Source organism: Lissotriton helveticus, chromosome 7 (genome assembly GCF_964261635.1).
Source record: "Lissotriton helveticus chromosome 7, aLisHel1.1, whole genome shotgun sequence".
NCBI classification, from domain to species: Eukaryota; Metazoa; Chordata; class Amphibia; order Caudata; family Salamandridae; genus Lissotriton; species Lissotriton helveticus.
Genome location: NC_136068.1, coordinates 1,809,720,532 through 1,809,735,363, shown reverse-complemented (window position 1 = coordinate 1,809,735,363; position 14,832 = coordinate 1,809,720,532). Strand labels below are relative to the sequence as shown.

The 14,832-nt window shown below is 41.9% G+C and overlaps 1 protein-coding gene across 1 annotated transcript; it reads right to left on the bottom strand.

The window, feature by feature from the left end:
* Nucleotides 1-2,841: 2,841 nt before the first annotated feature.
* On the bottom strand, nt 2,842-12,721 carry LOC144767726 (phospholipase A2 inhibitor and Ly6/PLAUR domain-containing protein-like). Its single transcript, XM_078651110.1, has 4 exons — nt 12,618-12,721; nt 10,770-10,889; nt 5,003-5,152; nt 2,842-3,399 (listed from the first exon to the last, which is right to left on the bottom strand). The coding sequence occupies exons 1-4, from the start codon at nt 12,709-12,711 to the stop codon at nt 3,218-3,220; spliced, it is 546 nt and encodes a 181-aa protein (XP_078507236.1). The 5' UTR covers nt 12,712-12,721; the 3' UTR covers nt 2,842-3,217.
* Between the last annotated feature and the right edge of the window lie 2,111 nt (nt 12,722-14,832).

Here is a 14,832-nt window from a genome sequence, read left to right as displayed (position 1 = left end):
TTCGCTCCCACCCTGGGAGCTTCGTCAGGGCAGAGTACAATGAAGATTTGGATGGAATATTCCAGAGACTACAAACAGTGCGGCGTCGGGTTCAACTTCAGATATCAGAATATCAGCAGAGAAAATCGAATAGTAGTCGATGTGGTATGTAACCAGATGTTCAATACTGATATGTAAACTGATATAATCAGGGTAAAAGCACCAACATAAATAAGTAGTTTCCTGTCTGCGATCCAATGGTGGTGCCCCAATAGTAATAAGCAGGCCTTAATAAGCTGCCAAAGTGCCACGTTCTGCAGGCTGTGTGTAGCCGATGTTGTCCTCCGTATCGGGACGCCAGACTACTACTTATTTATGAGTCTAAAATCTTGTTCAAATGAGTTGCATGTGATTTCAAAGAGGTCATTGCTGAGTGATGTCACAGTATATCTCAAAACCCCAAATGACATCATCAATCAAAACAACATTCTACAGTGTCTATTGCTGGTGATTGTTTTGCAAGACTGGGCAAAGAGAACTGTTTTTCTCTAAACTAGATGACCCCCTTGAAAATGTAATGAAGTCCCCTGGCACAATACTTTCAGTGAGCACACTGAGAGTTATAAATATCTCCGGAATGTGGATTTTAGTTGTACAGGTGATTACAGCAACACAACTTTATTTGTGGAGAATTCTGAGAAAGAGGGTCACACCCCTGTGAAGAAAGTCCAGGAAACCCATCATTCCATTTGTATTTTTATTGTAAAGTTCATCCTATCACCCAAAACTGGGCATCAATATATAGAGAAAAATTCAAAACAGATTGCAGATTATAATTTTTTTAAATGAACATCAAGGCATCAGACAAACAGGAGTGTAGTGCCACTATTTAGAGAAGCTCTGTGTTCCAGAAGTGTTCCATTACTAGAAATTACAATAGCAAATAAACCATGCAGATTGCTGCATTAACGTCTTCTAGGTTTACCAGGTCAGCTCATCTGTGGATTGCCAGTAAAAGTGCCTCAAGCCCAAAGGACTAAAGAACAATAAAAACATCCTTTTGCATGTCACAGTACAAAGCAGACCTGTGATGACTTTTACAGAATAGCAACCTATGTTTAAAAGTTAGTGTTTGGTCGTACTGCATCTTGGTCTGCTAGTTTTGCCAAAGCCTACACTCCAAGGGAGATGATACAGTTTTCAAAACTAATATAACCAGACCAACTTGTATTGTCCTTCACAGAGGCATGCTGCTGCAATTTCTGGCTGGCCGGTCAGTATTGAGGCATCATCTTCCTTATACCTTTGCTCACCCACTGGGAGTGGAAAGCTTTTAAATAAGCCAGACAGTAAACTTTGAGGACAATGTGAGTTTCCGGCCGACTCCAGTCTGTAAGTTAGATTGAAAGGAATATTCCTTTCAAATATGTTTGAATTATTTCATTTCAAATATATTTGAACTCCCAAAACATTCAGACTGCCAGCTGCCAAGATACATCTATGAATCCCAAATAAATGTGTGGGAGCAAATTAAAGACGTAAACTTGAAAAGCATGGCTCCAAAGCTTGATTGAACCCTTAGTTTCATGGAATGGGGTCTGCAATGGTGGATTCATCATCCCATCACAAATGATAGGGAATACTGCTGTTAGTACAAAGATTGACTTTCCACCACTTATTCCCTGCTTGAAATCTACATCCCTTCTACTCTGTATGGCACATGTCCTCATATGTGCATCACATCCATTTCCAATCAATACTAACTTCACATGTCTTCGTGAAGTGAGCACATTACGTGGAAACCTATACATTGATAGCATATGCCCTGGTAAATTTATCAAAGAAAATACATGATAAAAGTGTGGAAATCACTGACCATTTCTTCCAAACCAATCATTAGTAGCACGTTGTAAATGACGACCATGGCTGTACTTAGATGCAATAACGTTGGCAGATTGTGCTAAAATCAATGTATATAAAATGGCATGATACAAGAGGTCAATGGCTGGTTGACCAAGAGACGATACTTCTAGAAAGCATACTCAATAGATTCAGAAGTCTAAGGCGGAACTTTTCTGCAGTGGAAAGGAAGCCAATTGCTGATCTGGAGATGTTGATAAGCCGTTGCTTTAGGAATATTTCTCACCATCGGAACAGCTGAAGTGCTCAATCTCTACTGCTGGACCATCTGTACAATACATTATTGGTTGTTTACAAGGGTCTTCATTGACACAGTTCTTGGAGGCGACTGTGAAGATCTTGTCTATAAAGAGAAAAAAAGATGGGTCAAGAGAAGGGCTGGAGGTGTGGCTTACCACGCCTGACATCAAGGACATTGGCTTGGCCACTTCACTGAATCCACTAAACCTTAGCCAATGAATCTGGATTGTAAAAGAGGTATTCTCAATGAAAGGAAACTAGAATATAAGTCTTTTTCACATGTTTTTCCAGATACACCCTGTTTAATAGTTACATGCCTCTTTTGAATTTTTGAAATATTTCTCTGGAATTTATAAGATAGAATTAGACGAGAAAAGGACGTGTAACACAATTCTGCGCATGCAAAACAACACCACACACTGATTGTCCACATACACAGCAGTATGTATTCTTTTTAAATCTCTATTGATTCCATGCACTAGCTACAGCCCATGCCTTCACCATAAACTTCTCAATATTACCAAAAACTAAGTGTAGAAATTTAAATGTCCCCTGAGTTTGGGATACCAGGTAGAGGTTCTTCTTCCACTTTGCACTATAATCAGACATCATTCCTCACCAATGATCTGACTCTATTTAGCAGTTTCCATATGAGGGGGAGGAACATGTCCTCAAAAGATTAAAAGGTACATATGTGAATCAATAAATATATCTCTGAGAGGTAATCCTGTTCCTGCCACACAGTGCTTTTAAGAAAGGTCCTTGCCTGTGGGCCCACACTGATGGGCCAATCTTTCAGGGCACTGTTCAAAGTCAAAGCCCAGCATTTCTCATGGTGAACCATGTGTTTGAGTAGATAGAGCCATTCTGTGGCCAAACCTGTGGGTTCTGGGAAGAAGGTAATGTTCTTTGAAACCTGTCTGCTACTTTCATAAGGAAAACCGGACTCAGACTCTTTACCTTAGTTCCCTATGTGACTCCCTGTGTTTCATCTCGCTTTAAATCATGCGCTTTGATCACATTCCTGCCTGACTAACAGTCTGTAGGTGACCCCTTCTCATACAAATCCCATTCTTAGTCAAATACCCCTAAAATCAGGATGGTTTAGCATACCATATTGGCGTATCTTTCCTCCAAAGTCCATACATTTGGTCTCTAGGCCGGTGCACTCCATGGTTTCATTAGCCTGGCAGGTAGTGGCGTTTTCAGCATGACACACGGGGCATTGCACTCCGTTGGGCGTGTTGTTCCTGGGCGGCACTGTGGAGGCAGAGAAAAGGAAATTAAACTTTGGTTTGGGTAAACCTGACTTTATTCTGTGCATTGCCCGGTGGGATGAATACTTACTCAGGTCACTTACACTATGGTACTAAGGCCTATATTAGACCTACTCCTTTTTATATGCCATGAACACCTCGTAAAATATCAGGCAATCGCGCCTCACATAAAAGTGTGTGTGTGGGGGATGTTCATTTGTCATTTCTGTGCATGCATGTTTGTTTCTACTGACACAGATGAGTGTGCCTGTAAGTGAACACCATTTTTATGTAAATACACATATAAGCATTCTAATCTGTAAGGGAAAAGGGCAGTGCATTTCTCAAATGCATAGCCACTCCAAAACCTCTGGGCAGCCATTATAGGTTTGTACCTACTAAATGTTATAAATTTGAAGCAGTGCAATATCTCCATGACTCTGCCTCTCTAACCCAATTATATTTTCACATGCAGTATAGTTAGGGACACATTCTAATAAAAGCACTACACATTATGTTAAACTATGTGAGTTTAGCTAGAACAGAGAAGCAAATTGTCACATTGAGATCTACGGTCCCTCAAATGGTGCTGAATTTTGTTGACGATATAATGAAAGAAAACTCAGATATTGTAGGAGATACTACAGCAGTTGTACAGAGCAAATTTTTGGGGAAGTATGATGGGTCTTGTTAGTGCTTAATTTGAACCGGTGGTTTCCAGTAGCCGGCATCGGTATTTAAATTGTCAACATCAGCACGTTTGCTTTTCAGCCACTTGGTGGTGCTCTTTGCCTAATTTTGTGATGAAGACAACAACAGTTGTTCAATAATTCTATAAACGTTAAAAATGACTAAGGCCTATCAACTAGATGATACAAGATTACCTTTGGGGCAGATATTAGTAACATTTATGTTTAAAATTCTGAATTGTCATTTGCAGCGCTGACACTTCCATTTGGTGGTACAAGCTGCAGTGGTCTCCTGACAAGAATCCTGGCACTTATTGTTATACAAATTAAGTACTGGGTCTTCTTATGTATCCGCAAAAGGTTTGAGCAGTACTGTTCACATTACATTAGATATGCCCAGACTCATGGACAGACGCAACACAAAGAAACAGAAGAGGATGGGTGCATGCCACAGATGAGAGTGATGAAATCATAGAGGCCGTGGTGGAAGGGGAGTTACACATTGTCTTGCTCCCATAAGCCAATGAAAATAAAATGTGTGTCCTGGTGGGTTGGTGTGGGCAGCAGGCATGAAGGCAGAGGAATTTCATCCACAGAAGAAGAACCAAGGGTAATTGAAACCTCCTGGCTAAGACCAGCACTGGTTGATGATCATTTGTGGTGAACTGGCTCAGTGTTGTCTTTTGTTGAGGTCACCAGACCCTTTAGGTCTTGAATTGTGGCTTCAGCTAGATCTTCTGTTAAGCGAGGACCATGGAAGAATGGGGCTCTTACTTCTGTTTCTTCTGGAGCAGCCACAAAGGCTCAATGTTTTACAGGTCTGAGCTCTTTAAATAATTTGAAATGAAAAAGAGAATGTTTTGAGTCATTACCCTTTAAGGTAAGTACAGTACAGTATAATATTTGATGTCCACTTACCAACTAGATCTTTTGTGTTGCAGTTTTCCTGCTCACAGTAGCTCTTCCACATCCGGAACTGGAAGCCTCTGATGCTCTCACTCAGGAAGTAGTTGCTACAGTTCTGGTTCTCTGCACAGCCTTTGAAGGTCATGGATGTTGTTTGGCCATCTGTGGAAACACAAAGTCAATAAGGCTACCAGGCTTAAAAAGCCAACAAAACACATTTCCATGATGAAGGATGCCCAGCAAATCAATGCTCAATCAAAATAAACAGGCTGTGCTGCTCTCTCCTACAGAGACGCCTTTTAGCCACCTCTTTGCAACTTTCTGCAGATACCATAATCTGTGTTTGTAAAGCACACATTCACTCCTTGGGGTCATCTTGGATCTGTATAAGAGACATTTATTACTACCCAACTCAATGGTACTCCCTTTATCAATCTTAGAAGATGAAAGGCTTAGAAGACCTGTTCAAATTTGACCCTGTCATCAGGAGGACAAACAAAGATTCATGGAGTGATGCATTAGTCCACTGCAGGACCGTATATAGCTTGTCAGGTAAGCCTTCTTGTGACAATTGAGGGTGCTAAGGTATTAACATCAGCAATGTGTATAAATGTGTGTTAATACGCAGTACAATTGTCATACAAGGGGTCTAAAGTGTGCAAAACAGGGCGTGGTTAGTCTTCCTAGTTTGGAAAGTGCCACAAACTTGTACAATTATGGATATTCCAAACTCTGATCAAATAATTTTTAGCACTGGAAATGGTCATAGCATTACTCGCCTTCCATGATGGTGTAGATCAGTTTAGCCAAGGTGAAAATATTTTCCCAAAGGAGAAAAAAAAGGGTACATTTCTAAAGCAGGCTGAATTAGCCATTTGCATAATTCTATGCTCTATAGAACACCCATAAAGTATGTTTTTGTCTTGTTTCTGCCCACAGCACTCCCAAAGGGGTAGGCAGCTCTAATACTGCTTTACCTACCCCATGAAATTGTAAGGTTTTTTTTCTCAAATTTTTTGACTTCAAATTTAAAAATGGCAAATCAAAATTTCAAATGTAATTGATAGGATTCGCAATTCTCTAAATCGCGAGTAGCGATATTCAAAACTATTAACATCCTTATCTATAAACTATGTTAAATACTTCTTGCTCCAGATTTACGCCAAATCAAGGAGAACACAGTTTTTGACTAGAGTTCTACTTTCATGCCAAGTTTGCAGTCAATCCGTTCATTGCTTTTTGATCGAGCAAAGATTCATACAGTAGCAGAAATTGTAAAACAGTACAATTTAGACCACCCCCCTTAACTTTTTCTCCCTCCATGGATCTTCAAGAAAATTAGCATGGCATTCTATAGTTCACAATGCCAAGAAACTGCCACTTCAGGACATATTTATTCTTGGAGTAAAAAGGTATTTGCAAATCAGATCAGATCAGAATCGGATAATACTTTATTTTGGAAATAAGGCACAGCCATAGAAGCATAATACAAGCTTAGAAAACATCATTAAAACATATATCATTGTCTTCTCAATAAAACAAGTCTAAAAAAAGCAAATAAAGTATTTTTGAAAGACAGTCAGTGACCCCAGTGAGCAAAGAAAGGGAGTCTTGACTTGGATCTCAATGCCCCACAATCATTGCATAGGCAAGTCAAAGTAACAGGATGAGGCTATCAAAACAACATAGAGGCAAACCAAAAAATGCCTTTTCAGTGTGATAGAGGTGCACAGTTGTGGGTTGGCTGCAGGAGCTGGCCTGTGGCAAGGCTTGCACAGATCCTGCCCTAGGAAGGCAGGACCAGCACCCAACAAACGATGGGAAGCCAAGTCCTGCTGGGCACAACTGTTTTCCATGTTTAGTTTGGATTGGCAGCAGAGACTCAGTGTCTGTCATGCCCTGCACTAACTCAAACCCTCACTGGCACCCAATCCATGGTGCGCATGGCCTTAGAGCATGAGCTCTGCGAGTAAGCTAAAAGGATGAGCCTGTGGTTGGGTCCTGGACCCAAATCATCGCAATGGGTAGCGAACCTTTTGGCTGGGTGCAGTGAGCATTGGCAACAGGGCTTGGTCTTTAACCAGGTCATGGGCCGAAACCACTGTGAGTGGCAAACTCCCGCTGGTTTTCTTTGTAGGCAGCTATTTTCAGCTCCATGCATCATTTTTCCTATTTCTTTTTTTAAATGATAAATTATTTTCACATGTTGAGACAGGAATGCCATCTGCTTGGTTTTCATGAATGTCCTACTGTCCAGAGTGGTTGTCTGCATTCTTATTTGGTATCAAGAATTGTATTTCAGCCCTGCTGTCACTCTAATCTAAATGTGTGCAGAGTCCTAAAAATATATTCTACAATGTATGGTCCTGGCCCTGTCCTGTTTCCTGAAAAGCACCACAAACATGCCTTCACAGTGTTCATAGGACTATTGTCCCTATCCTGAGCATAGTGCATACAGATACCATATATCAGACTTTTGAAACAGCTTCCGCTGTCTTGCTAATCAATTGTTTTTCCAAAACCATAATGCAAAATATACACATACACAGTTGTCTGCCGGTGTCATCCACTGACCTGCTAAATAGTAATTTCCATTTTGCTTCCACCCAACACAGTATATAGCATGGGCCACTGGGGCAGCCTTCACTTTGAGTCACTGCACAAACCCTGTTGACATTCTTCACATCCACCTCTAAATAGTTCCTTGTTCATCAGTGACAACCCTGCTTCTAAGTGTGAGTTTTCACTGAAGGTATTTGTTCTATATATTTCAAATATCTGCCATTGTCTTGCTTGTAATTCTAGTTGCATTTGGCCAAGAGCAAGTACAATTCTGCTGCCATGTGTATGCCTGAAACGTTGAACTGGCACCCTCTGTGTATGTCAAGAGTGTGTGCATGTGTAGTGCATGTAACAAGTTTAATAGTTGGGCTGAGTGTATATTTGAGCTAGTGGGATCCATGTTGGATACCCTTGTCCCGGCATAGGACATGTAAAGGAGACATTGTAGTGCCTACATTCATTTGCTTGTTGAGTGGTGATCCAGACCTAGAATTGAGGAGGTTGGAGACAGGCCTACATTCAAAATTTTCATAAAGCCTTTTAATATTAAGGAACTGCTGATTACTTTTCCTGAACACTACCATTTGTTTGATGGTAGAAGGGAGGTGTGGGAGTACAGTTTTGTTGTGTGAGGTGAGGGCATTTCTAGGTCAGTCCTACCCATTTGTCTGTCCATTTATACTACTTCAGTTGAACAGATGACAGCCAGATGAAAATACCTTATACCTCATTGTGTCTGTGTGCTGAGTGCTCCAATTAGAAAGAAAGCCATAGAGCTATCTACTATGAGAAGCACCACTCTACACTTAGTCTGTGTCTGGAGAGCAGCCTAAAGACAAAACTTGAAATAAGACCCACAATTAACCAAGTTCTATTGCTTGAGCCAGGGGATCAACATCCCCTATCTAGAAAATGTGTATGACAATGTGACTCAAACCACTCCACCTTGTTCCAGTACCAAGTCCTTTATGACCAGTGAAGAGAGTGCTCTGCAGAATACTTGAAAGACTGCTGTGAAACCAAAGCTGATGTCTGACTGACTGCCAGTATCCCAGAGGTGAGGGAAAATTACCTGAAGTTTATTATTCCTGAGATGCCTAAACACCGTCCACTCTTCACACTCAACAATAGTTAAAAACTAGCATATTGCACATCTGCTGTGGGTACCACTGTTCATTTTTTGGAATGGGGAATTTAATTCAATGCAAGACAGAGAGAGGAACAAAATAATAGGATCAGTACATTGTAAAACAGCGATAAGGTGAGAAAGTAGGGATGAAAAGAGTCTGCAAGAGCGAAACAAGGAGTCCGTAAGTGTAGGGTGGTGAAAGAAAGAAGCAACAGATGGGTTCAAGAGTAGACAACCTTGGTGTTTGGTAACCCCAGCTTAGAACACGGCTGGCGGCAGTCTCCTAAGAAAATTATTATTTACAAAAGTGAGCACTGGTTGGGGTAGTATCTAAACAAAAAATACAAAGATCAGGAAATAATTATTTATGTTATTTTATGTTTCTCATGAGTCTCTCATGAATACTCTCTTAGTTTACATATCACTGGATGAAGTTCTGACTGCTGGGAGACAAGCACGCAAACACTTAATTTCTTTCTTAGAGAAAAAGCAGAGACAAGAACATCTAGAAACCCCTAGTGTATATAATCATTGTAAGATGATTTTCTTTTACCATTGTGTATCCATATGTCTTGGGTGCCCTGCCATGTAAGTATCCACCCCATATCTGTTCTTAAACTAGCCTTAAATTGCATCATGCTGCTCTTTCAAAGGCCATGCACATCTTCTAAATGTTCAGGATTTGTTTCATTGTAGGATATTTTTCCATTAGCTCAATGCTGTCTGTCACTGGGCCCTGTGATTACAACCCTAATGTAATATTGTCAACCAGGGACTTCTGTGGTGGGCCATGGCCTTAATAGTTGTAGTCTCTGGGAATTGTTTGGACCTGTAATTCCCTATTAACTGTCAAGTATCCTTGCAGTTGAGTTCATGGATCTTTTAGAAGACTGGTCCCTGTCGTGGTCCTGTGATTAGATTAGCACTATACACGAACTCCATTCAATGAATGAGTCTCTTCCAGTAATTTGTAACAGAGACATGCCATTGGCTCTAAGTATTTCCCATCATCAATTAGGGAGTGCTGAGGGAGCAGGTCAGTGACTGGATATTTACTTTCCCACTGTCTAACATTGACTTTATGAAAACTTCTGAACTTTCCATTTCCTTTAATGTGGTCTTGTGATTGGATGGTTCTTCTCTATTGGACACTGAAAATAGGGCTTCATCATCCCTTTATCTACTAAGGAGTCCTGGTTTTATTTTTTCCTATTTTTGTATATAGTGTACAGTTCTTGGACCTTCACCTTCTCATAGGATATCACTGAGGCATCAAATTAAAGCTATACCATCCCATTGCCTATATTGAGAAACTTTTGATTGGACCTTCTTCTTCTTATTTTCCATAGGAAACAATTCTATCATTTTCTAAAAGGGGTGAGATTGGACATGTATCATCTTATTGTCTATTCCAAGAATTTGTGGTAGGACCCTCATCTTGTTATTTTGCATACATGGCTGTGATTGGACCTTTGTCTTCAGTTAGTGTATCTCTGGAGCATACAGATGTTCCAATATAATGCTATTCTCTTTACTGTGACACTTGCTAGGACTGTCATCATATTACTTTCTGTGACTAGCAGTGAACGGAGCTGCACCTCATGGTAGCGGCCTCATCGTATTATTTTCTATGGAGTGCTGGGATTAGACCTGTGCCATGCCAAGGTCTACACCAAGGCACTTTGATAGGATCTTCATCTTATTATTTTCAATCGAGGACTGTGATTGGACCTGCACCTTCCCATCTTTAACCATTGCTCCCTGTGATTGGAGCTTCATGTTTCTTCTCTATACTAGTGTCCTATGGATTTACCCTGCCATCCATTTGCCTCCCATAACCCCCTCAGATTATCTCTGTCAACAAAGAGGTTTGGTTTCCTGGACTACATTTCCCTTTTTTACACAAGACCAAAGCATCCAGTTTCTGCCTCAATGGCCTCTCTCCCGCCCACCCCCACCTCATCAGACAGGCCCCTTGACACCCCGTCTACCTTTCAAAGAAGCACCCCACACTGCTGTGTTGCACCTGTTATCCACACAATAGGGACCCTATACCGCAGCCCTGGTGTGCGGCTGCGTGACACCTACCGTATGTGAACTCCAGGTAGGTGTTGTCGCACCTGGTTGCGTAGCCTTCACAGACGGTCTGGTTGCCAGAACATGTTGTGCCATTGAGATTCGCACAAACTTCGCAGCTCAGTGACTCTCCTGCAAGAAAAAGTACTCATTCATTAATTTATTAAGATGGGGGAGGAAATGCACAACGGATAAATGTACCAAATGCCCACCCCCTAAAAAATATATCTTATTGCTACTTGAACAGAAGAAAAGCATAGCCAAGCACTGGGTTGCCCATAGGATGGGCTGTTACCAGCTTAAGTGCTGCTGTGCCGATGGGTGAGGTAGTGAATATAATGTAACTCTTCAATAGTTGAATGAATACAGCAATGTTTGAGCTGGTGAATTAACGAGTGCATGAGTGGTCGAGTACATGGATTAAATTTAATAGCTAATGCCGCTGGAAAAAGCTGGATTTTGCTGTGCGGATTTATTTCAGCATAGCTGTGGATCAACTGTTTTTGCCAGTTGATTCACCCTCTGATGCTCATTGTGTACATAAAAAAAACCCATTATAAAATGTAGCTAAAATAATGCTGCAACTTGTAGTAACTAAGCTTAGATGCAGACACTTTGTTGAGTTGTTAATTGCTGTATTAAGGTCTCTCCTACTAAAAAGGTGAAACTATTGCCCAGATGAAGTAACTATCTCATTTGATAGACTCGGTGCTGGCTTTTGTCGGGAGCCTGGAATAAATCCTAATGCATTTAGGAAATATTTCAAACAGGTTAGAAATCAAGATTCTTTCTTTGTCTATGAGGAAAATGTAAAGCACTCAAAGTAGAAAAACCACAGAAAGTTAAGAAAAGCTCAAAGAGGTATTCATTTTTCATTGGGGCGATTCATGGGCGTCCGAGCTTCTGCAGGCGGCACACATGGGAGCTTGTTTATCAAAGCACATGAAGGAAAACAAGAGGACTTTTTCTCCTCGGCTGTCTCCCACACAATGCATAGCCGTGCGTTATTCTGCAGGGCTATTTAAGTACCGAATCATACTTGTGTGCAAAGACACCCAAGGGCTGAAACCTGGGCACGGGGGTTGACGCACTGTGACGTCGATTATGAAAACCTGCAACACTAACAGCAGGGGGCCTGAGTTGTCTGGAGGAAAACAAGAACATTGAGACAATATTTGTTTACAGGAGAGTCAGGAATAAATATCTATATCAAACGATATTTCTGTCGATAATATTTTTAAATACAACCACAGCTTCAACAGAAACCAGGGTAAGGCTTGGAGGGAGTATTTTGGATACAGGTTACTAATTTTGAAGAAGTTGATGGAGTTACAAACAAAATGTCATGAAAATAGTTCATCTCAGGATAGTGAGAGCAGGCAGTGAAAGAGGCAGGCTGGATGGCCCTATCTGTCCTGCGAAAAAAACAGATACTAAAGTGCCTATAATCTGGAATAATTCAGCTTTTTATGCAAGATGGCAAAATTCCTCTGGGCAGTGCCAGTTGACGCGTTTGTGTTGCCGGTGACTGAAACCTAAAACGTGCCTGAAAATCCGAATAGCTCTGAAGGTGTGCCTGGTGTTTGTCGTAAACAAACTGCTTTTCCCCTCCAAGGACCTCTCAAGTTGACAAATTAAAGATGTGTTAGTCAAATAATCAAGAAATGAACATCTCTAAGTGCATCAATCAATGATCCTGTAATTGAACCGAGAAAACATATTATCCAATAGAAAGACTTGTAGCAAAATCTCCCCAGGTCAATTCTTACCATGACACACATACCAAGAAAATCATGCTAACTATATGAAATATCATATCTGTGCATTGCAGAGGTTCAAAATCTGAGGGATGAAACTGACCTCTAGATATGAAAGCAAAGAGGATGCTGAGGCTTGCAAGGAGTGCCTTCATGGTGACGAAGAGTTTGAAGCTTGATGTGACGCGGCTGAGCATCTGATTGTCGTCTCCCACAGGGTGCTGTAGAGCGGGCTATTTATTCCCTGGTGTATATGTTGGGAGATCCCCAGTTTGCAAAATGAGATTGAGAAATGCTTTCCCTGGCACACCCTGCCCTCATCTTCCACCTCCTCGCCCGCCTGACAGGTGAAACTACCTGTTCTCAATTGTCAAAATCTGTCCTTTAATCGTGGCCATTAAGCTGTGTACTGTCAGTACATTTACACCATGTGCTAATCAAAAGGTAAAATTACCTCTGGAGAAAAAGGCGCCCATTAAATAGTTGAGCACGCTCGCCCCAACGTGTCCATTCCCTCAGCACAGGTACCCTTCATCTTCTCTGTGTTGGGGAAAGACCAAGAGTTTACATGAAGATTTAAATGAAGAAAGAAGCTGCAGAGCAGGATGAATTGTGAAGGCAGCTCTAGTCTGATGAGGCCAGCTCACCCTCTAGTGTGCTCTTTACACACAGGGGTGCCAAGGCCTACTTCTTCAAGGAAGAAGGAGTCAATTCTTGGCCAGATTTTCAATGGCTACCACGTTGTGGAGTCCATGAATACAAAAAACATTTATTATGGTCATGTGCTTCATTTTGTTATGTACTTTACAAGGGACCTGTGATCCCTTGTTACCTAAGCTAGGTAGCTGCAGATGGTGCAGTGACTGAGGGCAGCCACGTGGGCCAAATAATGTTCTTTGAATGGTAGCCAACAGTGAGTCACCTTTGGTCCAAGTCCATCTGCCAGGAAGCCTTGCTACATATGGCGGAAGCTGAGTGGCATCGGTGAGATTACCTCATCCCTTTCAGATCACATGATAAGTGGGAAAGGAAGGGAAAAGGTAGGATCTCGGTGATGCAAACACTGTGCCCAGTCAGTTGAGAAATACATTTTCTCTCACTCATGGATGACATTACTAATAATATTCTGTCTCCTCCAGAAAATGGAACTTCACGATTTGCATCTTTAAAGATTGAAGTTACAGAAAACTGCTTACAGGAAAGAAGGGTGCATTGAGTGCACAGAGATTTAAAAAAGCGCTTTCCTCATCTAGCAACTCCAGTATCTAGGTTTATTTGTCACACTAAACAATGCATCTAATGTATTACACATCTCGATACTAACCCAGAGCATCTGGAGGTAATCGTTTCCCTGTTTGTACCATGGAAGAGCCAATCCTAGAAAGAGTCTGGAATCAGCTAGTGACCAACCTCGAATAAAGGGCCTGAAGGTCAGACGGGTAACCTCTCACGAGGTGTGCAACCACCACTCAAAGAGGTGACCTCTGTGAGCCACAGATCTGGTAACCATGGTACTTTTGTTTTGTTAGGTGGCCTAGTAGCAATGTCTGAGGACAACAGAAAAATTGGGCCGCTATTACTGTGGGAATCTTCCTGGCGCAACCACAGACTCGGCTTGAATAATACTACCCTTGTAGATGACATGAATTGACCTAGCCGGTTCCCCTGTCACACAGTGTTGGGTATACGTTTGTAACCCTCAAAAATAGGATTAGATGTATCCTCCCATGGGTGAAACTGCTGCAAAGAAGTGATGTTAAAAGTGAGACAAGAAGAAAGTGCTAATATGAGAATGTGACCCCTTACTGGGATTTCACCAGAATATACTAGGGTAATATCCTGCAGCTATATTAACATTACCACAAGGCATTAGCATGGTATTTAGTGGTTCAACAGTGAGGACAGCAAAAGTCCTAAGGTAAACTGGTGCTTCCTCAGTTCTGGTGGTATTTGTGGCACTGTGGTCTCCCTCTGATAATATTCTCAGATTCCTTACCTTCAGGAATACGTCAATCTGTAGGTGCTTCATTCCAGCCGGCCCCAGTGCCGTGAGAGGGGAGGGCGAGCCGCCATCTTGGGGTGGGGTGTTCCACGAGCCTGGCCGGAGTTAGCGGTCCAGTGCTTGGGTGTGACAGGCCATAAGAAGCGATGTGCTTCCGGGAGCGCAGCGGATGGGTGCAGCGGGCGCGACGAAGGTGCGCCTAAGGTAAGCCCGTCTGCGCCCGTCTGCGCTCCGGCAGCGCGCAGGGCCAGGCACCCTGCAAGTCCTGCATTATATGAGACTGCCTCGCCTATCACGTACAACTCTGATGACCTGA

Excerpts from the sequence above, each read along its gene's own strand:
- LOC144767726 (XM_078651110.1), bottom strand. The coding sequence starts at position 12,711 with ATGCTCAGCCGCGTCACATCAAGCTTCAAACTCTTCGTCACCATGAAG. Across the intron at positions 10,890-12,617 it reads CTTTGCTTTCATATCTAGAG|GAGAGTCACTGAGCTGCGAA; the intron begins GTCAGTTTCATC and ends TTTTTCTTGCAG. Across the intron at positions 3,400-5,002 it reads CAACACAAAAGATCTAGTTG|TGCCGCCCAGGAACAACACG; the intron begins GTAAGTGGACAT and ends CTGCCTCCACAG.